This window comes from Apiospora marii, assembly GCF_038362585.1.
Source record: "Apiospora marii strain CBS 49790 chromosome Unknown utg000003l_segment0_segment0, whole genome shotgun sequence".
NCBI lineage: Eukaryota > Fungi > Ascomycota > Sordariomycetes > Amphisphaeriales > Apiosporaceae > Apiospora > Apiospora marii.
In genome coordinates this window covers 940,775-962,655 of record NW_027117374.1, presented here as the reverse complement: position 1 = coordinate 962,655, position 21,881 = coordinate 940,775, and the positions used below count along the sequence as shown (strand labels likewise).

Genomic DNA, 21,881 nt, shown 5'->3' with positions numbered 1-21,881 from the left:
CATGTAGCTGTCGCTCTGTGATTTCCGCTAGCTATAGGTCAGCCGTAGCATCTCAAAGCACGTTTTCGTCACCTCCATCTCACTCTTTCCTTCGGGAGGCTTCATCCTCATGAATCACCTGCAAAAGTGATGACTGGGAATGAACGAGATGATGTTATTCATGTGACACAAGTCGTTCATTCGTTTCTTTTTCTTTACAACTGTTACCATTCACGTCGCACACAATTAGATACCACTCGTCATCGGCGCTTTTGTTCTTCCCCCCAACCACCATTCGCTCGCGCGCGCGCGCCAACCAGCCGCGATGGCGACCTCTGTGACACCGACGGCCACGGCGGTCGAGACGCGAATCCCCGCGATGCCGCCGCCTCCGGGATCGACCTCTAACTTCGATCATCCCGAGACCCTGGCTCGTCGGAACTACATCGCCATCTGTATCGCTCTTCCTTTCGTCATCGTTCCCTTTGCTCTCCGGTGCTACATCCGGCTCTGCAGAAAGCGGACCTGGATCTTTGAGGACTGTAAGTACTCTCTTGCGCTTTCTTCACGCTTGAGGACTCTCGACTTTACTTGAAACATTCATCATAGCTAACTATCAGATGAATCAGGGCTGGCTCTCATCGCATGGGTAGGTGGATGTCTGAACGACGCGACACACGCTTAAGCGAATGAATGACCCTCCTGTGGGATACTGACGACTTGAGCAACCACCAGATCGGCACGCTGACGTTCTGTGGCACGGGCGCGGCCACCATGGTCCACTATGGCGGCCGACACGCGTGGGACATCACGGAGCAGCAAGCACAAGAAGCAGCCTATGTAAGAGTCCCCCATCGCGAAAAGAAAGAAAAACACTCGGAAACCAGGCAGTTCGACTAACATTGTTGGTGGCAAAAGTGGTTCAACGTCGTCACGATCCACTACGGCGTCACCATCTGCCTCGTGAAGCTAACCATCCTCCAACTCTACCGGCGCGTCTTCTCGCCCGCGCGCCACGGGCCTTTCGACGTCGGCATCGTGGCCCTCGACCTCTTCGTCGTCGGCTTCTACGTCGCGACCAACCTGGCCAAGGTCTTCCAGTGTACCCCGCGCGAGAAGATCTGGGTCTCCAGCCTGCCCGGGCGCTGTATCGACATCTCGACGTTGCTCAACGTGAGCGGCATCGTCAATACGGTGACCGATTTTATCATTCTCGTGCTCCCCATCAAGGCGGTTTGGAACTTGAAGATGGGGGCGCGCAAGAAGATCACCGTCGTGCTAGTTTTTACGTTTGGTTTGAGGTAAAGTGCTTCTTCCCTGATGTGCTTTTTGCAATCTACTAATCGGAGGACGGAACAGTGGCCCCGCATTCAGCTTGGCGGGGCTGATGGTCCGCTGGAGCGGTACTGGTAACCCCGACAAGACCTGGGTGCACCCTGAGATCATCATGTGGGGGTAAGTTTCTCCCTATCTCGTCGCATTCTTTCGCAAAATGCTTTCACCGTGCTTCATGTTATCCGCCTACTTATCTACGAGATGGAAAGTTGACTCATTGTGACTAGGCTGGCCGAGTTGACGACAGGAGTGCTCTGCTACAGCGTGCCAGAGCTGGGCCTGCTATTGCGTAAGAAGCCAAAGCCGGGCCCGTCCGACAGCATCCTGCAAGGGCGCTACCTTAAGGACTCGGCGTACCTCAACGGATCGGGCAGGAGCGACGGCAGTAAGCAGCACACCGGGCTCTCGACCATCATCTCGTCGCGCGTCGGCGGCAAGTCGGGCAGAAACCAGGACCTGGATCCCACTGCCTTTGGTACTATCGCCACGAGCGGGGACTATTACGAGCTGGACGAGCGCGAGGGCTCGGGTATCGAGTTTGGTCGACAGGGACACATTGGTGAAGAGATTGGAGTGGTTATCACCCAAGACTTTCGGGTCGAGTCTTCACTGGCTTGATCGACCGGGTTCATTGAATACTTAGAGGAACCCCAATAGAAATGGAATACAGAGGGTTAACAGATTAGGTATTAATATCTAGTCATAGCTCAATACATGCTTACATACTAAGTATTCGGACATGTGGTTCTTTCAACTTGTTGGAAAGCGTGAGTTGAAAGAGTTCTGCCGCTGACATCCATCTTGGCCTGAAGTGCAGATTAGCAGCAGAGTGAGGGGGCATTTTAGTGGAGGCAACGCGGGTTGTTCAGGAACATTTCCCCAAAGCAGCACACTAAAGAATTGAACCGCGGGGGAATAAGCAGGGCCTATTTTTAGAGATTGGGGGCTCTCAGCATCCGAAGTTGCTTCACTGAGCCCCCAAGAGCTAAACGCACTTTATTCCGACGTCGGTAGTAGCACCGTTGCCCTTCTCATTAGAATGAAAGACTACACTTAGGGTAGAGGGGCAATGTTCCTCATCATATCGTTACTCGGTATCACGCGACTGAATTTCAGATCCTTTTCCTTATTATGCAGTCGAGAATATTGTAGTGCCTGCCAATAACATCAAATTGCGTTTGTTCCTAGTTCAATCCCATCCATCCTCCACAGCCAAGTGCGCAATTTCTTGAATCAAAGCAAACCGAAAAGAATCGAAAAGTAACCAGCCATGTCCCTATCAGAGCAACAAAACACCCACACTCCAGATCACGGGCGCATATAACCAGTGGTTCCAGTGCCCCTGCTCGTGCGAGAAGCAGGCCACGCCGTCGACAAAGGCCACACCGCCAGCGGCGATCAGGGTCATGGCCAGGGACTTCTGGGTGCCCACCAGGGCGGCGGCCCAGATGGCGACGCCCTTGAAGATCTCCCGGGCGCCGTAGATGTGGAGCAGGGTGTTGAGGATGCGACGGTCCGCCGCGGTGGCGGGGGCCGATAGCTCGAAGAATTCGAGCGCATAGGTGGGTTGGAGAAAGGCTCTCAGGCCGAAGAGGGTGAAGATGGCCGCAAATCCGTAGGCGGCGATGTTAAGGACGGCGGTGCGTGAGGAAACCATTATGCGAGATGGGTTGCTTGGGCTGGTTCTGGGGTTGGTTTTTGGTATGGATTTGGCTCTGTGGACAGTCAATTAGAGGGGGCAGGCTCATGTGAACATGCAATCGGTGTGATCAGTTCGCGAGTATGACTTACAGTATTACAATGATAGCCTGCTGATTACAGAAGCGTGCTTTGTTCAAAAGAGTATTTGGGTCAAATCTGAGAGTCTTGTTTTCTAAGGTATGGACAGAAATTATCCGTAATGGCTCTATACTGAGTTTATGTATTTGAGGGCATCCTACTGTCCGTGATTCTTTCGTATCTGCCAGTTTTGGCTGGTATCGAATCGAAAGTTCATACACAAAAAAAGAGATTGCAAGAAAGCTTCAAGTCGCCATGAACAAAGGAACTTGAACGTTTGGATAATCACAACTGCGACTGTGGAAATGTTTCGGACTTTATTTATTACCCCTGACTTCCAATTCTGGAAGCGTCGAATGGAAATGATAGACTGGAAAGTTCTGTCTCTTTGACCGGGCACATTGGAGGCGCCATTCCTTCCCTTATTCTGCTCCCCTCCTCTACAATCTTATTTGAATACATGGAATCACAGAGCTTCTTAGCAACTCCGCCATAACGCGACTAGGACGCCTCGGCTAAGTGGTCCCGTTCTGGCAACTGGGGCTAATGCAGCCAACCCTGGTATGAGCCCTAGAAGTATTGTTCGGTAAGCTGTCTATATTAGAAGATGCATTGTCCCTATCTGGACTTTCTGTCATATATGCAGCATGTCTTTCAGTCTTAATGCTACCATAGTTCTCGATCGAAAACGATTTCCAATCATGCAGTCTTAGCATCAGGACTACACCAACAGGGTACGCTACCATATAAGATATATATGCCCAACCATGTCATCAATCACCTAAGCTGTCGGCATGGACAACATAGGGGATGGATGTTAGGTTCAACTTGTATTATGCTACGATGATGTGGGAAGAGAAGGGGCGCAGCCTAACGAATTACAAGGGCTGATAGATCAGACAATAAGCCCGGATGGTCCAAGGCAGGCGACTGTATAATACCTCAAAAATGCGGAGGAACATACAAGGAACACATCCCCTGATAGGAGGGCTGGAGTCGTGTCGACACGGTCATAATGAGGTCCTTTACCTGGCCCTCAAACCTCCAGAGAAGTTAGAAGGTAGAGCTGGCATCAGTAACGTTTACAGACGATCATTTCGTCGTAAATTCCCCCATAGCTTGGAGGGATGAGGCAAACAAGAAGTGTGGCTAAGACAAGAAAGTTGGTTACGCATGGGAGGCATATACTAATAGCAACGAATTCTCCATCAAGAGGAAACATGAACAACTCTCTATGTCTTGTTTCGTTTCCATATACATCGAACTAAGAGCGGAGGAGCAAATGATGGCGGGTATACATCAAGGACATGCTCAAAGATGTTCCATTGTATATGTTTTGATTTGCATATCTTGTTCACGACATCTACCCCTGAATCTGCCCTTGTGAGTTGAGATTCTTCTGGAGAATCAAGAATCTGTTATTGTAACGTACTTTGGTGGATTTCTTTGATAATCCCTAGCTCGTGACAAATTGCGCTGAAATACTATCGAGCTCAACAAAGTGCCGCTCCTTACATACGAAAATATCTCGCTCAAAAACAAGAACTGCGGCCGCTTACTCCGCCGCCTCCTGCAGCCCGCGCAGGGTGATGCTGGCCCGCACGGTGGCCCCGGCCCCCACCTCGAAGCTCTCCTCCCTGACCAGCCCGGGTGCCTCCATGACGTCGGCGAAGGGGACCTCGACGGACCCCGTCTCGAGCTCCTTGTCCATCAGCGCGATCCGGAACGCGGCGGCGCCGGACAGTAGGTCGGCGGTGATGGGGACCTGGAAGGCCTGGTCGAAGGCCGGGTTGTAGATGTCGGTGCCGGGCGTGTACTTCTTGGCCGCGGTGCGGAACTCCTTGTCGCCCCACGTCACCTTGATGCTCGGGCTCATCTCGTCGCGCTGGCCCTGGAGCCCGAGCGCGCTGGCGACCAGGATCGTGGCGAGGCCCACGATCTGGCCCTCCTCTGTGGACGACGACGAGGACAGGGCGCCGGCGTCGTCGGTGAAGCTGTAGAACGTGGCGCGCACCGTCAGGTCGGTGCCCGTCGGCTCGCCCTTGTGGAGGCACGGCAGGGTCTGGGAGCCGCCGCTGAGCAGGAGGTTGCGGACGGTTGTGGTGGCGATGCCGATGTCCTCGTCGGAGCCGGGATCCTTGTCGTTGACGTCGAAGACGACGTTCTGCTCGTAGTCGGCCACCAGGAAGTCGTGCGTCTCGTTCCACTCGGGGTCGAAGGTGTCCTCCTGGACCGAGGTGCGCCACTCGTCGCCGGCGCCGACGGCGACGCGGCAGTAGCAGTCGGGCACGTCCTTGATGAGCTTGGAGAAGAACTTCTTGGCGCCGCCCTTCTTCTCGCCCGTCACGCCCGTCGCCTTCTCCACCGTCAGCCGCAGCACGCCGTGCTGCGGCAGGTACGTCTTGAAGTAGTCGTTGTTGGCGTCCAGCTTGACCAGGTACCGGTTCGGCAGCACCGCCATCGACGAGATGATGTTGAGGATCGCCTTGCGGATCGCCTTGTCCACCAGGGCCCAGTCGGCGAACTCGGCGGCGCCCGTGAAGTCCAGCTGGAGCTCCGGCGGGTTGATGAAGGCCACTTGGGCGGCGCCGATCTTTGGTTTGCTTTTGTTAGGTCTCTCTCATTCCCCTGTAAACAGTGTATCACGTGTGGGCCATATTACTTACCAGAGGGATGATGTTGGTCAAGGGGGCTAGCAAGACGGAGAGCCTGCCCTTCAAATGAATGTGTTCAATACCCTTGTCGGTGAAATCAGATTAGCATTGCCCGTCCCTAAGATACCACGAGGCAGTCTTGCTCACCAGCTTGGGAACCATGTGTGCATCCAGATCGATATCTGAGTCTCCGTTCCAGACGACGTCCATGTCGAGCTTGATGCCTTCGTTGTCCGTCTTGTGGACGTCGACGGCGGACACGCTCAAGGGAACGCTGCCCAGGTCAATCCCGACAAACTGCAGGTTCGCCAAAGGACCCGGCAGCATCTCGGCGAACATGGGCTCGACAATCTCCTTGATCATCCGGCTGCCGGCGACGTTGATGTTGGGCCATAGTTGGGCAATGATGTCATTGAGGAAGCCTGTGCTCACCCACGGTTAGCGTCTTTGGGCCGCCGGCGTGATTGTCATTTCGAAATAACGATCAGGTTGGGGGTAGTGGCACGAACCGGCCGACTCGTTGCCTCCCGAGGCCGTCAACTTTTCTACGAGAGAAGCCATGATGAATGTGTTGAGTGTTTGTTGAATTAAGAATACGTAAAGTATCGTGATGCGAGTAACAGCACCCGTCGAATCTGCGGGGTTTGGGGAGCTATTGTAGTCAGGGCGCGCCGGTGGATCAAGGTTCCAGGGCTCCTCCTTGACTACTTGTTACGCGATGATTGGGCGTGACAGGTAGATTGGGCGCTCGTAGCGCGAGTCATTATGACCCGATCTTTGATATATTGTTACAGCTCATCTACCTACGTAGTCAAAGCGAGATTTACGGAAAAGGCTGGGGGTATAAATAGAAACCCATATTAGTGGCTATATCGCGATTCCCAGGATCTGGTTTGGTGGGGGCCAGCATTAGAACCAGCACACCGCCAAGAGTGACGCCAGGTACCACCCACCTATCGCGTCGCACGTGGTGCCATCAAAAACAGGAATTCTACGTTTGCCAAACCCGAGATGAAGAGTAGTGCTGTCGTTATTCGACTTGTGTTGAAATGATGATATGATAATATGCTCGCCACGGCTCGTGTGCTACATTGACCTGTAACACAACACAGACTCGTGCCCCTCCCTCGTCATAGATGTCGGATCCGAACCCAACAGGAAAGCCCGCCCACCGGGTTAGGAGCAACTCCGCAACCCCTCTCCGCCTGACACACCCGCTCCCTCCCCGTCGACAGTTTCCAGCCCCTGGCAGGGGGTGCAGAGCGTCCCACTCTGCAAAGAGCCATAATGATGTCGGGCTGCTGGTCGAGCTGGCGTGCCGTCGGGAATAGCCCGACGCGCGATTTAAGTATTGTTAACGTCTTGACGGATGTAGTTGCGCGGGCCCGTCTCGAAGGCGCGCCAAGCACCCTTCACAGGAGCAGGTAGGTCGTGGTCCTGCGGTCCCGTCATTTCGTCTGCAGGTTGATGCAGCAGCCATAGCCCGGGTCGGAATTCGTCGGTCCTCCCGCCCCACGCACGCTTTTGGTCAGACCCCTCGGTGAGACAACGCCGACCGTCGTCAATGACCTGATCCACCCCGGCGCGGCCCTTAGGTACGCAGCGAACAGGGCGGGAATAGATCCGAGCCGCCTTACTTCTGTGTCCAACGCGTGTTAGTTCCGGGTTCGCCTACAAAATTGGCGGGGCATGCGCTGAAAAAACCAAACTTGTCCGTTAAGTCTTTACACACATCATGCAATGTAGACCTAACCATGAGCAGCACCAAAAGAATGAAAATGAGCAATATTCAGATAGTATATTGAGACATATCGAAATTTTAACCGCCGATCTAACGGATGAATTGATATGCAAGTTCCAGGCAGTAGGATGGCACTCATGACGCTGCGTTGGCCTGTAGGAGAGGGGAGGGGCACTAACAGAGGCCAATAAAGCTGTAAGTCACAGCTATGCTTGCTCCCTGGCATAAATCACCTGCAGCAGGAGCATCAGTTCGAGGAGGTGCCGCGTTTACAGAACAGTTTAGTCAAACACACAATGGTAGCCAACTAATTGCACGTTGGTCATCTATGATGGCAATATCAGATTCATTTCGCATTGTGGTTATCGGTAGGCGCAAAGCTAGACTTTCTATCTCTGAGTTCATGCACCACACTGAAGCAATGTGCACAACCCCTTTTCCAGGTGGTTTGGAGTCCGCCGGAAACCCTTTCACACACTCGACAGTGTGTGACCAAGAAACTTCAACCCCAGCACCGACGTGGGACACTTTAAGCGCCCAAGCTACAATTGAATCAGGTTTTCTTGTCGGTATTGCTTTTTGAAAAAGGACTTTCCGCGAGTTTGTCGCTGTGATGTCGCTGTCCGAGGTGCTTAATGACGAAGGAAATTCCACAAAAGCCGGTGGCGTGAAGATCATTACAATTTATGGGCAACTCGCCTACCAATGTCTCACAGGTGAGGCTCAGTTACGCTTGGTTGAATTGATGGGAGAAACTGGGGTGGCTCTGCTGTTGCTAAGAGGCAATGTCAGTCACGGGCAGCGGTGATATGATATATCAAGCACCAACATGGTTGAGGTAGATTTGGTTGACGAAAACCAAAGCCATCAGAGAATAAATATGGACTCATCATATCCCAATCGTTCAACAATATCTACTTATGCTCAATACTTTACATAGCAATGGACGGTTAGTCCACTAAACAAGATGGGCTCGCAGTAAAACAAACACCGGCGCCTAGGCAAAAGGCTCACCAGGCTCGCCGACTCCAAGACGACGATACTATAGTTGATTGCGTATACTTATATATTGGAGAAGGCGCCTCACTTATCCCCCCCTGGGTAGCCGCTGGAAGGTTGGGCGCTCGAGTTCCAGCATCAATGCGCTGTGCCAAGAGCTGACGTTCGAGGAGCGAAACGATATCAATGACCCTGTAACCTCTGATACCAGGTGCTCCCTGAGCTGCCTGTCAAGGACACCGAACCAAAGTACTGCGGCGGCGTGGCACAACATTACCTGGCAGATCACGACGATTTTCTTGCGGGAGACGCTCTCAGAGTGAAAGGTCAGTGACATCGAAGAATTTTACCACATTTCATACGCTAACTCAAGGGAACAAAGGCTCAGCAATGCAAGGCAGAATCAGATACAATACAGCATATATGTGTCAAAGATTACGGATGCCTCCATAAATTAATACGGCGGATGCGACTGTTAGGCATGAGACTGATCACGGGTATGCTACAGGGAAGGAGCTCCCTTTGTGGCGTTCTGTGCTATCAGAAGAACTTCGCAATTCTGGAAAATACGAATTGATAGCTATTCGAAGCTCTGAGGGTAATCTGTCCCTTTAGGCCTTTTGTTCCTGGCAGGGAAAACCGGTGCAGATCGAAATGTAGAGTGGATTGAAGTAGATCCAAGAGAAACAAAACTCGACTTGCCTCCCTATTCATCTTGGTTCTTCATCTCAGAGGAACCAATCCCTCCATCTTTTGAAGTCTCGCGAAAAAAACGGTATGTCAATGCACCCATTACGTTGTGGCCGCTTGCTTCAAGCTCTGAAAGCCATTTCTACTGACATCCCCTTAACGGCGATAGCGCTACATTTGGTATAATACTTCATGTGAATGATCGACAGGCCAGTTTATCCAATCATTGATCATGTTAACAGGCTAAATACTATATTAGTAGCATCAAATGATCCCTGTTATTTACGGTACATCATGATCTGGTGGGAGCAGCGCTCTCGTCACCAAGGGGATGTGGAAACCCAACGATCAGCTCTTTTGGTTGTCTCCCAATGCATCTTTATCCCCGTCTTACCTGCTACGGAGGTTACACCGGGTCTATAAACTACTGCATAGCGCGCGCTTCGTGGTCCGTCCTCAACAGGGACACCGAAAAGCACGCCGCCGAGCTCGTGATGCTATGTAAGGTTACCGTGGAGTGGAAGATCATGCAACGCAGGCTGGAGGGCGAGAAGCGGCTCGACCGGATCGACAAGGCGGTGCAGAAGCTCGAGCGTATAAAAGCCAAATCGGAGAATACCTTGTAGGCTACCGTGGAGCAGGCTTTTGGCAGGGCCTTGGAAGATTGCTTGCAGTTGTATATAGCTGGTGGCAGGATTTCCCATAATGAATCGTCTGAACCCATGTTCGTGGAGGCGCAAATGTATCAGGCGACTGTTGTGTCGGCAGATGAGGAATCAGGGGGCGCTAGCCCTGAACCCGAACCCCCAACGGGTCTGAACAGCTGCGAATCGGGGGTCAAGAATCGGCCAGATCTTGTTTGATTGATGTCTTGGAGAAAGTAGGCGGCGCTCCAGGCGGCGCTGATCTTCGAGCTCGGATCGGCGGCGCGGAAGGCGTACATGTAGAGTTCCTCTCGAATGAGGGGTCTGCCCTGTCGCTCGGTCGGCGGGAATGAGCCAGCTCTCTCATTCCTCTGCTAGAGGTTGACGAGTCTATAGATGAGGCCAGGCATGTTGGGCCTGGTTGTGTTGGGTAGTTGGTGAGATGTGGATCACGTCACGGCGGCGTACGGAAGCGGGGAGCGGGCGACGAGAAAACGAAATGTCGAGTGATTTGACGAAGCAGCCTATGTCAAGAAGTTTAGGGGTTCCTGTGAGAGATGCAGCAGAGGAACGGCAAGCAATACCAGAGCTGACGTGTCTCGGTGCTAGAGTGCTTTTCAGTCATTGCTGGTTGATGGTGGCCATCATGTCCGGGAAAGCCGGCCAACGGCATCTTGCCTCTAGACCAAAAAGATCAGTACCTACCGGGAAGCTCCCGCCTCGATCAAATCGTTGGAAGAAGCTGCACTTGCCAAATGGAATGGCGGGCGGGGGGTATTGTTTGCGAAAGACCGAAACACGCGAGCAGGTTCTCCCAAACGGGCGAAAAGTGCTGAAGGAAGCTTCCCTCCATCGTCAATCATGGAAGGAAGGCGCGGTAGGGCGGGTCGGACATAAATCAGGTACGGATCTCGCCCAGATCCACTGTAACTGCAAAGACGAGATCCGAAGAAAGAGTGAGCAATTCAACAACCGCATCGCAGATTCAGCTGGGCATTAGACTTCATTTCGAATAAGTAGGCGTCGGAGGTACCGTGTGGGCTGGAGACAGAAAATCGGAGTTTGGGCGTCAGTTAGCAACACGAAGATATTGTGCAGCGACGGTTGGCGGTGTGTTGTGGTGTGTCGCGTGGTGTTTCGCCCGCTGCGTCCACTGTTCTGCGTAACCCCTCAGAGACCGAAGGCCCCCGAAATTCCGCAGTGGGCCCCTGAGGAGCAGGGATGTGCGGAATTCTCCCAGCAACCACCCACGAAGCAACCAAGCAACGCAACACTCCCAAACACCATTGAAGTCACAGTGTGTCATCGGTTTACGGCAACTTTCTGGAAAAGCGATGCACTCTATTGAACTTCCCCAAGGAATGTTAATAAATGAATTGCTGAACTTTCTGACCACCATCTGGCTTGGTCTTTCATGGGCTCTGGGCGCTGATTGGACACTCAATTAAAGATTGCATAATTAACGGTGGTGGCCTGTCAGCACATTGCAGCTGCCATCGCAGTCATCGCAGAAAAAGAGTTCGAGCCTGGCAATGGCGAACAGCGAGCCAAGCAAGGTCAAGCGGCCGAGACAAAACATCGGAGGTGGGCTCAGCGGAACAATTAGTTTCCTTCGAGAAGACTTGCAACACGCTTCGATCACAATCGATGAATAATAGATCGAAGAATCTTAAGATGCTCTTACCTGGCTCGTACGTCAACTAGGCCCCGTAGGCCCAGTGTTGCCAGGGGGAAGCAAGTGGGAGCCGCTGAGGCGCTTAGGGGGGCCCATAGATAGCCTAGCACTCTCTGCTAGCATCTGCGGCATGCGGTTTTTTAGTGGCCAAGCCAAGCCAACAGGGCAAAAAAGCTTGTTTCCACTCAATCGCGGCATTCGCTTGCTTATATCCTGATTATATCCCCCTAGCTCCAGTGCTAGCCCGGCCCACAAACGCCCACTTGCTTGCTGAACTGCCGTTTGCCATGTGCGGAATCTTGCGAGAACATCGAGCAACTTCCAATTGTCAACTGTCACACAACCCACCCTGCCCTCTTAAAGGCCGTTGTAAGCGTAACGGGCCTGTCAGGCTAGGTCCGCTCTCGCTTGCTACCTTGCAGCATCTCCGTAGTTCGGACGGGGAGGGGGTAGAATTCCCCGAGGGCATTTACCCGACCACAAACCTGGCCAACTTCGGCGGACCTACCGACGCGCACCGCCCTTCTTTCCTATTCTGCTGCAACCCATCTGCCGTCTTTCTTCTCTGACGCGTTCGTGTCTTCCGGCTCTGCCAGCGGCGAACAGAATGACGTCGCGCAGGCAACCAGACACCTCCACCTTTGGGAAACAGTTCCCGAACGAGGCAAAGATCGGTCGAATATGGAGGGGATGGATGACCCCAGCAGTTGCATGAGCACACACCTTCGTCGGCCGTTCGCGACTACGGCCCAGGAGACTTTGCGCGATGGGCCAGATCGCAGAAGCCACCCGCCCAAGTGCGCGCCAACATCGGAATCCCGAACCTACAGGACTCAGAGCAAGCCTAATGCTTGACAATCGTCCATCCCCTGGCCCCCCTGGATTCAAGTGGGCTTGCCATCCCGGCTGGCCAGGGCGGCAGATCACCGCCTGCTAGGTATCTACATGCTTCGATAGTTCCGAAGTTACGGGTCCCGTTCTGCCTTCTCAATGCAGGGCAAACACTTACGTTTCCTCATGTTTTGAAATCTTCCATTCCGCTTTACTGGATCCCCTGTACCGCCCTATCGAGCGTCGCTCGACCCGACCATGTCGACGATATTTTGAACTTGTATAAGGGGGTCCCTCCCCACTCCCCACAACAAAACTTTAACGAGGGGTCATATAAGAACTCGCGGCGTCCCCCTTGATGATACCTTGAGCTTCTTGAGATAGAAGACCAGTTGATTTCGTCCTTGCATATTGAAGATACCCCCTTGTCATACCGCAAGTTTTTGTTTATTTTATATATATTGTATATCGTGATGGCTTCTGAAATGACGAACGGCACTGCCGCCGGCCACTCGACGGCCAGGAACCCCTATGGTGAACGACTTCTCCCCCACATTGTCGACGACAATGCCACCCAGAAACCTGACGCAGAGTGGCTCTCGATCCCGAACTCGTCCAACCCCAAGGACGGCTGGCGAGTAATCACATGGAAGGAGTTCGCAAACGCTGTCAACGCGTGCTGTCAAAGGATCATCGCACAATGCGGCGAGGCACCAAAGAACGAGTTCCCTACCATCACATACATCGGCCCCATGGATGCGCGATACTTCGTGAGTCTATCCGCCGCAACCAACTCCGCCCGGACACACGAATGCTGACGATTATGCCAGGTGATCATGTTAGCAGCCGTGAAGACAGGCTACAAGTGTCTGTTCATTTCACCCAAGAACACACCGGAAGGACAGATCAACCTTTTCGACAAGACGGACAGCCACATGATCGCCTTCCCCGCGTCCCACCGGACCATGGTCGAGCCGTGGCTCCAGAAGCGCCACATGCACGCCATCGAGGTGCCTTCATACGACGACTGGTTCCCCAAGGAGCAGGCGCCGGCCTACCCCTATTCCAAGACCTGGGACGAGGGTCGCTGGGAGCCCCTCTGCGTCCTACACACAAGTGGCAGCACGGGTTTCCCCAAGCCCATCGTCGTCAAGCACGGTATGCTGGCGGCCGGTGATGCCTTCCACGACCAGCCGGAGTGGCAGGGAACTCACTTGTTCCTAAAGGAGTGGCACGTGCGTATGAAGCGACAGTTCCACCCAAGTACGTTTCCCCATCATGCATCGTGGCATGTCATTTCCGATACTTCCGCTAACACCCAGACTAGTGCCTTTGTTCCATGCTGCCGGTATCTACTTTGGCGCTTTAAACAGCATTTACTGGGATACAGCCGTGGCCCTGGGTATCCCCGACCGGCCCCTTACCTCTGAACTTGCCAAGGAGTGCCTCCAATACGCGGATGTACAGGGTGCTCTACTGCCGCCGGCGATTGTCGAGGAAATGAGCCAAAGCGACGAATGCATTCAGGTCATGAAGAAGATGAGCCTTATTGGCTTCGGAGGTGGCCAACTTCCTCGGGAGGCTGGTAACCGCCTCGTCAAGCACGGAGTGACATTGGCCAACCTGATCGCAGCCACTGAGTAAGTACCTGAAGCCGAGCGTTCCTTTCTGCATAAACCCCCAACTAACATTGGCACAGATGCTGCCCGTTCCCGATCTACTGGAACAAGGACCCCAACCAGTGGCAATACTTCATCTACAACTCGGAACTTTTCGGGTGCGATTGGCGCAAGCAGGAGGGCCACGACGACGTCTACGAGCAAGTCATTGTCCGCAAGGAGGAGAACCCGCGTCTGCAAGGATACTTCTACACCTTCCCAGAGGAGAAGGAGGTCTCGACCAAGGACCTGTACAAGCCGCACCCGACCTTGCCCAACCACTGGATCTACTACGGTCGCGCCGATAACATCATCGTTTTCTCTAACGGCGAGAAGCTCAACCCCGTCGACATCGAAGACATCGTCTCGGACCATGCCCAGCTTAAGGGCGCCGTCGTCGTCGGCTCGGAGCGCTTCCAGGCCGGCCTCATCCTCGAGCCCTTCACACATCCCCGCAACGAGCAGGAGCGCAAGGCACTTCTCGACAGCGTATGGCCCCTCATCGAGCAGGCCAACAGGGAGACAGTCGCGCATGGTCAGATCGGCCGTGACTACGTTATCTTCTCGAGCCCCGAGAAGCCATTCCTGCGCGCTGGCAAGGGCACGATCCAGAGAGCCGGTACCGTCCAGCTGTACGCCGAGGAAGTCGATAAGCTCTACGAGACGGCCGGCCAAGCTGCTGCGGCAGAAGCGCCGCCTCTGGATGTCAGCTCTGTGGATAGTCTCGCCCAGTGTATCGTGAAACTGTTCTCCGCGAAGCAAGGTGCAGCTCGTCTGGAGCCGGATGCCGACTTCTTCTCGTCCGGTGTCGACTCGATGCAAGTCATCGGCGCATCCCGTCTTCTTCGCGCCGGCCTCGAAAACGCCGGGCACAAGGTCGACCCCAAGGCCCTTCTTCCCCGTGTTATCTACAACAACCCGACGCCCAAGAAGCTGGCCACCTACGTCATGCAGACCGTGCTCAGCAACGGAAGCAACGGCGAGCTGAAGTCGGCCAACTCACCTGAGGCCATGGAGGCCTTGTGGAAGAAGTACACTGAGAACTTGCCCGGGCCCCAGAACCCGGGCCGACCGGAGGCCAACACCACTGGCCAGGTCGTGCTTCTGACCGGATCCACCGGCATGCTGGGTTCGTACATGCTCGAGGCCATGGCGTGCGATCCCAAGGTCGCCCGTGTGGTGTGTCTCAACCGTGCCGAGGACGGTGGTGCCGCCCAACAGGAGCGCCAGATGCGTGAGCGTGGCCTGGACACGGGCTACCACGGCGGCAAGGCCGAGTTCTACCGCGTCGACGTCTCGCGTCCCGACCTGGGCCTGTCGCCCGCGGTCTACGAGGGGCTGGCGCGGGATGCCGACCGCATGATCCTCAACGCCTGGCCCGTCAACTTCAACATGCCCGTCGAGTCGTTCGAGCCGCACCTGGCTGGTGTGCGCTACTTCGGCGACCTGGCCGCCCGCGCCGCCAAGCGCACCGCCGTCGTCTTCATCTCGTCCATCGGCTCCATCCAGGGCTGGAACATGAACGAGCGGGGCCGCCCCCTTCCCGAGGAGCGTTTCGAGGACTGGACCCTGCCGTCGGCGGGCTACGGCTGCAGCAAGATGGTGGGCGGCCTCATCATCGAGGACGCGGGCAAGAAGGGCGACTTCCCCGCCGCCGTCATCCGCGTCGGCCAGATCGGCGGCTCCGACCGCGGCTCCGGCGTCTGGAACCGCCACGAGTGGCTGCCCAGCATCGTGCACAGCAGCCTGTACCTCAAGGCCCTGCCCGAGCACATCGGCTCCTTCGACCGCGTCGACTGGGTCCCCTGCGAGCGCATCGCGGCGCTCGTGCTCGAGGTCGGCGGCATCACGGTCGAGACGCCGTCCGCCAACATCAGCGGCTACTACCATGGCGTCAACCCCGAGACGACGTCGTGGTCGGGCGAGCTGGCGGCGGCCGTGCAGGCCTACTACGGAAAAGAGAAACTGCCGGAGCTGATCCCCTTCAAGGAGTGGATCGCGCGCCTGGAGCAGAGTGCGGTGCAGAACGCCGAGGATGTCGCCACGCGCAACCCCGGCGTCAAGCTCGTCGACTCGTACCGCGAGATGGCCACCGCGGCCGACTTTGGCCTGCGGCCCGTCGAACTCGAGACGAAGCGCACGGTGGCGCAGAGCCCGACCATGGCGCGCAGCGGGGCGGTGACGCCGGAGCTGATGCGGCAGTGGTGCGAGCAGTGGGCTTTCTAGACTGTGGGCGTATTAGAGAGCTGGCGGTGTGTTGATTGGGCTTTATAGTGTTCAGAAAGATTTGATGACCTTTGTTTTTTATGATGACTTGACTTTTGTATATATAGCGAAGACATAGACTTATGACATATAATTTAGAGATATTCTGAGACAAGAACATGGACCATTCCCGATGCGGACATGATCAGAGGGCTTTGATCTGGCTTTCTTCATTACTTCGGACCTAGGCTAATGCAAGAGAATATCAAACTAACCGCAAGATTTCTGACGTGCATATGAGTCAACGGCCGCCATACTCCTGCATGCAGGGGGCTTTTGACGATGTAAGTACGTACTGGCCTGGCCGTTGATCTGAACTAATGCATGCAAACCGATGTGTATCAAATCTCTAGCCTTTTTGGACTCTCCATCCTACTTTTATTGCTACCGACAAGCCCCAGTGAAAACAAGCCGGCCGCGTCTCTTGGTGAACAAGAAGCTCTGATAGTAGCACAGTAGTATTCGATTATCCCCATGTTGTGATCGGGAGTAATTGGAATTCAAGACAGGGGCTGTTAATAGAGAGTACGGTTCCAGTTCTGCGGCCGCTTGTTGGATCTACATGGAGCCTGAGTACCTAGTCACCTGCGCATAAGTAACTTTATTATGTGGCACATGCTGACCCGACTACGTAATATTATGCACGCTCAGTTGCTCCGGGACACAGGGGTGTAGTTCCCGCTCTCGCCGAACTAATTTTTAACCGAAGATTGCGGACTAACACTTCTAATGATGGTCGTCCTAGAATCTGACCTGCATAGATCCTTCCGTGAAGAGACGGGGTGATTCTTCCAGCCCCATTCAACGGACTCTGGTGATAGTAAACAGCAGCCGCCGGCTATCCGCATTCTCGACCGGGCTGTCCGGGTTGACGCCCACCATGTCCATGTCGCCCGTCACCTCCCACCCCGTGCCCGTCGCCGCGCCCACCTCGTCCCACATAGCCGCCAGAGATTCGACGTCGTGCCGGAAGCTGACGCTGCCCTCGTCGATGGCGGGCACGTCCCCCGGGCGCACGCTGCCGATCTGCCGCCCGACGAGGAGGCCGCCCTGCTTGACGAGGGGGGCGATCTGCTTGGCGGCGGCGATCTGGTCCGGTAGGGGAAAGAGGTGGAAGAAGGCGCTGCAGTGCACGACGTCGAAACCACTGCCGCCACCCCCACCCCCGGCCGCCGCCCTCGCCGGCGGATCGGACAGCAGCCGCGTCCAGGCCGTGCCCTGGCCGGGGCCCCGGAACACGTCGGCCACCACGAAGCGCGAGCGCAGCGTCGCGCCGTCCAGGAAGAGGTCCTTGCCGAGCTCCATCAGGGGACCCGCGTTGTCGAGCCCGACCAGGTGCTCGGACGGGACGCCGTCGAGGACGAGGCGGCGCAGGTCCTGGCCGAAGCAGCAGCCGATGTCGAGGTAGGCGGCGGCGCCGCCGGGCGCCTTCAGGCGCCGGACGATGTCGGGGTGCAAATATGTTCTAAAACCAGTGACGACACACCCCAGGCCCAACAAGGGGCGGGGTGATGGTGGGTGGGGGCCAACGGACTATGTCAGGGGGCTGCTAAGCGAGAGACCAGGGAATTAGAACGACGCCCTGGTAGCGTTGTTAGTGCAACGAGATGTCCCGTGGATCTACCTGACAGTCAATATCCGTAACCCCAAGAAAAACCAATTCGAGAAGAAGATTGTTACTCAACTGAGTACTCCTGAAACTCTTGATCCCCTTGATGTCTACGCGAGTGTCTATTGTCGACATCTATAAATGAAACCTGGTGTTGCCTCCCCCTCGACTTTCCCCTTGATTTCACCCACGGATCTTGATCAGACTGCCAAAGTCTTCTTTGCCACCCCTTCCTCACAGCTCGTCCAACAGCCGACCCTTCTCAGCCCATCTTTTGTGCTGTTCCATATCCTTCGCGGCTTCGATACTACTACGGAGGAACTCTTGAACTACGTCTTGCTTGATGACCCACGCAGCAGCCTTTGATAGAAACCAGTGAAAAAACACACTCGAAGCCAAGTTAAGGGCGTTTTCAAAAACAATCCGTTTGGGTGCGGGGACGATCACGAGGGAGACGAGCGATATCAGAGGCCCCCCCGTGATCCAGAATGCGATCCAGCTCCCCACGCCCATCTGTGTTCACTCGTGAGTCAGTATATTACAAAAGAGATACTTGGTTACATGGGCACCATTGCAAGCCCAGGGGTCAAGTTCAGTAGGAGAAACTTACCTGGATGACATCCCCCCAGAACTCTCCGGGTGTGTCCCACACCTTCCCATCCAACAGATGTACGAGCAGGCCCCAGAGCAGGACCTCCAGCGTCGCGCGCACGGTGACGTCGAGCAGCCACTTGATGAGCGTGTTGCACCAGCTGATGGAGGAGCGGCGCACCCGGCCCCGGGCGATCCACTGCTTGACTACTTCCTCCTCGTGCTCCTCGCTCAGCTCGACCACGACCTTCTCCCGCTTCGGAACGGCGCTCAGGTCGCCGCGCGGGCGTGTGGGAAAGGCTCGTTCGAGACCCACGGCCCACAGGTAGAGGAGGGCGTTCATCAGCAAAGTGGTGAGGATGCGATTGGGGATGTACCACCAGGACCACTGCTCGGGGCCGGGGTGGTCGGGGGTCGTGTAAAAAGAAGAACTGTTGCTGCTGCTGTTGGTGCTCGTTGGGTTGAGCAGGGCCATGGCGGTGCTGTTGTTGGTCGAGGTGGCTGTGGCGGCGGCGGCGGCGGCGGCGGCGGCGGCGGCGGTGGCATTCTGGCCGGCTGGCAGCGGGGTGGTTAAGTTCCCCATCACCGCCCAGTAGTCTCGGAAGACCGGGTCCTCCCATACTTCATCATAGGCGCCCGCCGAGAAACGCGACGAGACTATCACGCCGATGATATGGAGGATGGTTGCCTGGACAACGGCTGACAACATTGGGGAAGCGTCCATCGTGTGATCATTTGGGGGATGTGCTGGTTTCCGGTCCGTCTTTGGAGCTACCTTGATCACCTTTTTGTCTCCGGGAAAAGTAGCCGAGTGAGTGAGAGTTCATGAGTCCATACGAATCGATTACCGAAGAGCAAGCGGTGTAAATATTTCATCCGACTGCGGCGCCAAATTTTAGTGGGCTGTGCCGCTTGTGTTGTTGCCTGGAAAGGAACCACCCGAAAGGGGGCGCAGTCAACGCTCGTGGGGTGTCTGTTTCTGCACCGCAGCTTTTGCGCCATTCTTCCAAGTCACCGTTACTCCGGTCCAGTACCCGGTCTAGGTGCTGTCAAGCAGGATACTTGATCAACCAAGTGGGCAAACATAACGGTTGGGTATGGCGTGATAAATCCCTGTCTGCCGGAGCCCAATTAAGCCTCAGATCTTTACCTAGTCGCGACATGCTTACTATTGAAATGTACCTAAATAGAAACCCGGAGAGACTTGATGCTGTGGAAAGAAGTGCCGCCAATGCGATAAAAAAGAGACCAAAGATTTTCCTACCTGTAGTAAGCAATCTAGCAAAAGCAGATGACCTTTACCAATGATGGTTTAGCCATGTTCGCATGATGCTCGCTGTACTTTTCGCAATCCTTGAACGGTACTGATATGCCTTACTTCCATTCATCTCGTGTAAAGAGAAAGTTTGCCTGCCCAGGTAATTGCGTTGCAAACACCTCGTATCATATAGACTCGCCAGCAAACATAAATCCTTTGGAACTTTTGGTAAATTAGTCTGATGTTGAAACTGGCTTTTGATTCAACGCGTATCGCCCTCTCGAGAAATACATGATGATAACCAGTTGCTACATTCGACAACTGTCTTTAATTCCTTTTTCCCCAATCATAAGCATTGGGCGTCTATTAATAATTATTAGCATGGAAGTATGGAAGAAAATTCGAGGACTGATTATATTTGTTGATGGTCAAGGGTCAAGAAAGGGACAGTCTACTTACACCATGCGTTGGCCGTGGAGCAGGTGTAAGGGGCAGCACACACGGTAGGCCCCGAGTAACCACTACCGCCACATCTTGAGAGTGTCAGTACATCGTCCGGGCACCAAGAACACATGGTCGACTTACTGTCCATATTGGGTTTGGGTTGGACCACCAGTAGGCGGGTTCGTGGTGACGGGTGGTGACGACGTCGTCGGTCGAGGAGGGTTGGCGCCCGTGCTGGTGGGACCCCCAGGAGACCCGCCGGAGCCGCCGCCCGTGATGCCGAACCAGTCGAGCACGACCTGCTCGTTGGTCGGAACGTAGTGGCCCACGCCGGCGCCGCTGTAGGCCACGACCTGGGTCCCGTCGCCGTAGACCATCTGAGTGTATCCGCTCTGGGGGCTGTTGGTGATGTTGCGCGTGAAGTCGACGCCGTGCACGGTCGACCACTGCTTAACCTGCTCGGCCAGGTCCTGGTACCGGATCACGGTGTCGCCGGTGCCGTGCCACAGCTGCATGCGCGGGTACTTGCCACTGTAGCTCGGGTACGCGGCCCTGACCTGCGCCGCCCACTCGGCCCCCGTCTTGATCTTCTGCCCGTTGGCGCACGCCGGGTCCGCCGAGATGGGGCTCGACCCCGGCGAGCCCGCGAGGCAGCCGTACGGCATGCCGGAGAAGGCCGCGCCCGCCGCGAAGACGTCCGGGTACGCGCCCGCCAGCACGTTGGTCATGATGGCGCCCGACGAGGAGCCCGTCAGGTAGACGCGGCTCGGGTCGGCGCCGTACTTGTCGATGGCGTATTTCACCATGTTGACGATGCCCTGCGAGTCCGAGCCGCCGTTGTGCGTCAGCGAGGCGGTCGTCGCGGCGTCCCAGCAGTTGAAGTCTTTGGTCGTGCCCGGGTAGATGGCGATGAAGCCGTATTGGTCCGCGAGCTGGCGGCCGAACTTGTTTTCGTTGTAGTATTGCTGGGCGCTGCCGCCGCAGGGGTGCATCTTGTGGTTCGAGGGTTAGTTATATACTTCATCTTTATATCGACTTCATGATTTAAAAGGGGGTTGTGACTGGGCTTACTGCGACAATGATGGCTGGGTTGGCGGGCAGGCTGGCAGGGGCCGCGATGTACATCTGGATGCCGGACGGGTTACCGCCAAAGTTGGTCACTTGAACCAGGCTGGCGGCCGATGCCAGCGAGGCGGCGAAGAGACCGGCCAGGCCATGGTGGAGTGCTGATGTCGAAACCATTTTCGTCACTTGCAACGCGGGGAGTGGGAGAGCAGTTGGCGGTACCGAATACACTACCTATCGCGAATTCCAGTATGTGATACCGAAGCCGCTATATATACTTCGATTGACTGATGCTAGTCCCCGCTATCATCCGCAGCATCGTCTCTGGTCGAATCAGCGTCGTGCGTGGCTGTTCGGTCCGCACGATCGAACAGCCCACCCTCGTGAAGCAACCTCGCGATAAGAGACGGAGCATGACGTTGGAAATGAGTGTAAAGCTCTTGGTCCAGCATCCAATCGCAGCCCCCAGAACGCTGGAAGCCTTTCCAGAAATAGTTACGTCGTGGCAGCCAACACCAGGGAACCAACTGTCAAGCTGCAGGGCCCGCAGCCTAGCGGTGCTGGGGGGCCCGGGGTTGTGTCGCGGCGCTCGATGCCGATTGGTGGACCAAGACAGCAGGACCTCGGAGAATATATTGCCATCCGGCCGCATTGGGCCAATTCG

The 21,881-nt window shown here is 55.3% G+C and overlaps 7 protein-coding genes across 7 annotated transcripts; 3 read left to right on the top strand and 4 right to left on the bottom strand.

Moving 5' to 3' along the window:
* Positions 1 to 304: 304 nt before the first annotated feature.
* PG985_003776 (uncharacterized protein) lies at positions 305 to 1,932 on the top strand (the record flags this gene model as incomplete). The annotated part of the gene is made up of 6 exons (XM_066823545.1): positions 305 to 521; positions 609 to 628; positions 715 to 819; positions 898 to 1,280; positions 1,339 to 1,434; positions 1,542 to 1,932. 6 exons carry the CDS (start codon positions 305 to 307, stop codon positions 1,930 to 1,932), a joined length of 1,212 nt encoding a protein of 403 aa, XP_066686705.1.
* Positions 1,933 to 2,593: 661 nt separating this feature from the next.
* Positions 2,594 to 2,971, bottom strand: PG985_003775 (uncharacterized protein; the record flags this gene model as incomplete). Its single annotated transcript, XM_066823544.1, has 1 exon — positions 2,594 to 2,971. The coding sequence occupies one exon, from the start codon at positions 2,969 to 2,971 to the stop codon at positions 2,594 to 2,596; it is 378 nt and encodes a 125-aa protein (XP_066686704.1).
* Positions 2,972 to 4,648: 1,677 nt separating this feature from the next.
* Positions 4,649 to 6,308, bottom strand: PG985_003774 (uncharacterized protein; the record flags this gene model as incomplete). The annotated part of the gene is made up of 4 exons (XM_066823543.1): positions 4,649 to 5,686; positions 5,760 to 5,831; positions 5,895 to 6,169; positions 6,257 to 6,308. The coding sequence occupies 4 exons, from the start codon at positions 6,306 to 6,308 to the stop codon at positions 4,649 to 4,651; spliced, it is 1,437 nt and encodes a 478-aa protein (XP_066686703.1).
* Positions 6,309 to 8,317: 2,009 nt separating this feature from the next.
* PG985_003773 (uncharacterized protein) lies at positions 8,318 to 9,803 on the top strand (the record flags this gene model as incomplete). The annotated part of the gene is made up of 3 exons (XM_066823542.1): positions 8,318 to 8,326; positions 8,699 to 8,813; positions 9,613 to 9,803. 3 exons carry the CDS (start codon positions 8,318 to 8,320, stop codon positions 9,801 to 9,803), a joined length of 315 nt encoding a protein of 104 aa, XP_066686702.1.
* Positions 9,804 to 12,812: 3,009 nt separating this feature from the next.
* On the top strand, positions 12,813 to 16,211 carry PG985_003772 (Non-canonical non-ribosomal peptide synthetase; the record flags this gene model as incomplete). The annotated part of the gene is made up of 4 exons (XM_066823541.1): positions 12,813 to 13,097; positions 13,158 to 13,590; positions 13,655 to 13,967; positions 14,027 to 16,211. The coding sequence occupies 4 exons, from the start codon at positions 12,813 to 12,815 to the stop codon at positions 16,209 to 16,211; spliced, it is 3,216 nt and encodes a 1,071-aa protein (XP_066686701.1).
* Positions 16,212 to 17,051: 840 nt separating this feature from the next.
* PG985_003771 (uncharacterized protein) lies at positions 17,052 to 19,174 on the bottom strand (the record flags this gene model as incomplete). The annotated part of the gene is made up of 2 exons (XM_066823540.1): positions 17,052 to 17,678; positions 18,470 to 19,174. 2 exons carry the CDS (start codon positions 19,172 to 19,174, stop codon positions 17,052 to 17,054), a joined length of 1,332 nt encoding a protein of 443 aa, XP_066686700.1.
* A 985-nt stretch (positions 19,175 to 20,159) lies between these two features.
* PG985_003770 (PHB depolymerase family esterase) lies at positions 20,160 to 21,394 on the bottom strand (the record flags this gene model as incomplete). Its single annotated transcript, XM_066823539.1, has 3 exons — positions 20,160 to 20,241; positions 20,294 to 21,144; positions 21,224 to 21,394. 3 exons carry the CDS (start codon positions 21,392 to 21,394, stop codon positions 20,160 to 20,162), a joined length of 1,104 nt encoding a protein of 367 aa, XP_066686699.1.
* Positions 21,395 to 21,881: the final 487 nt, after the last annotated feature.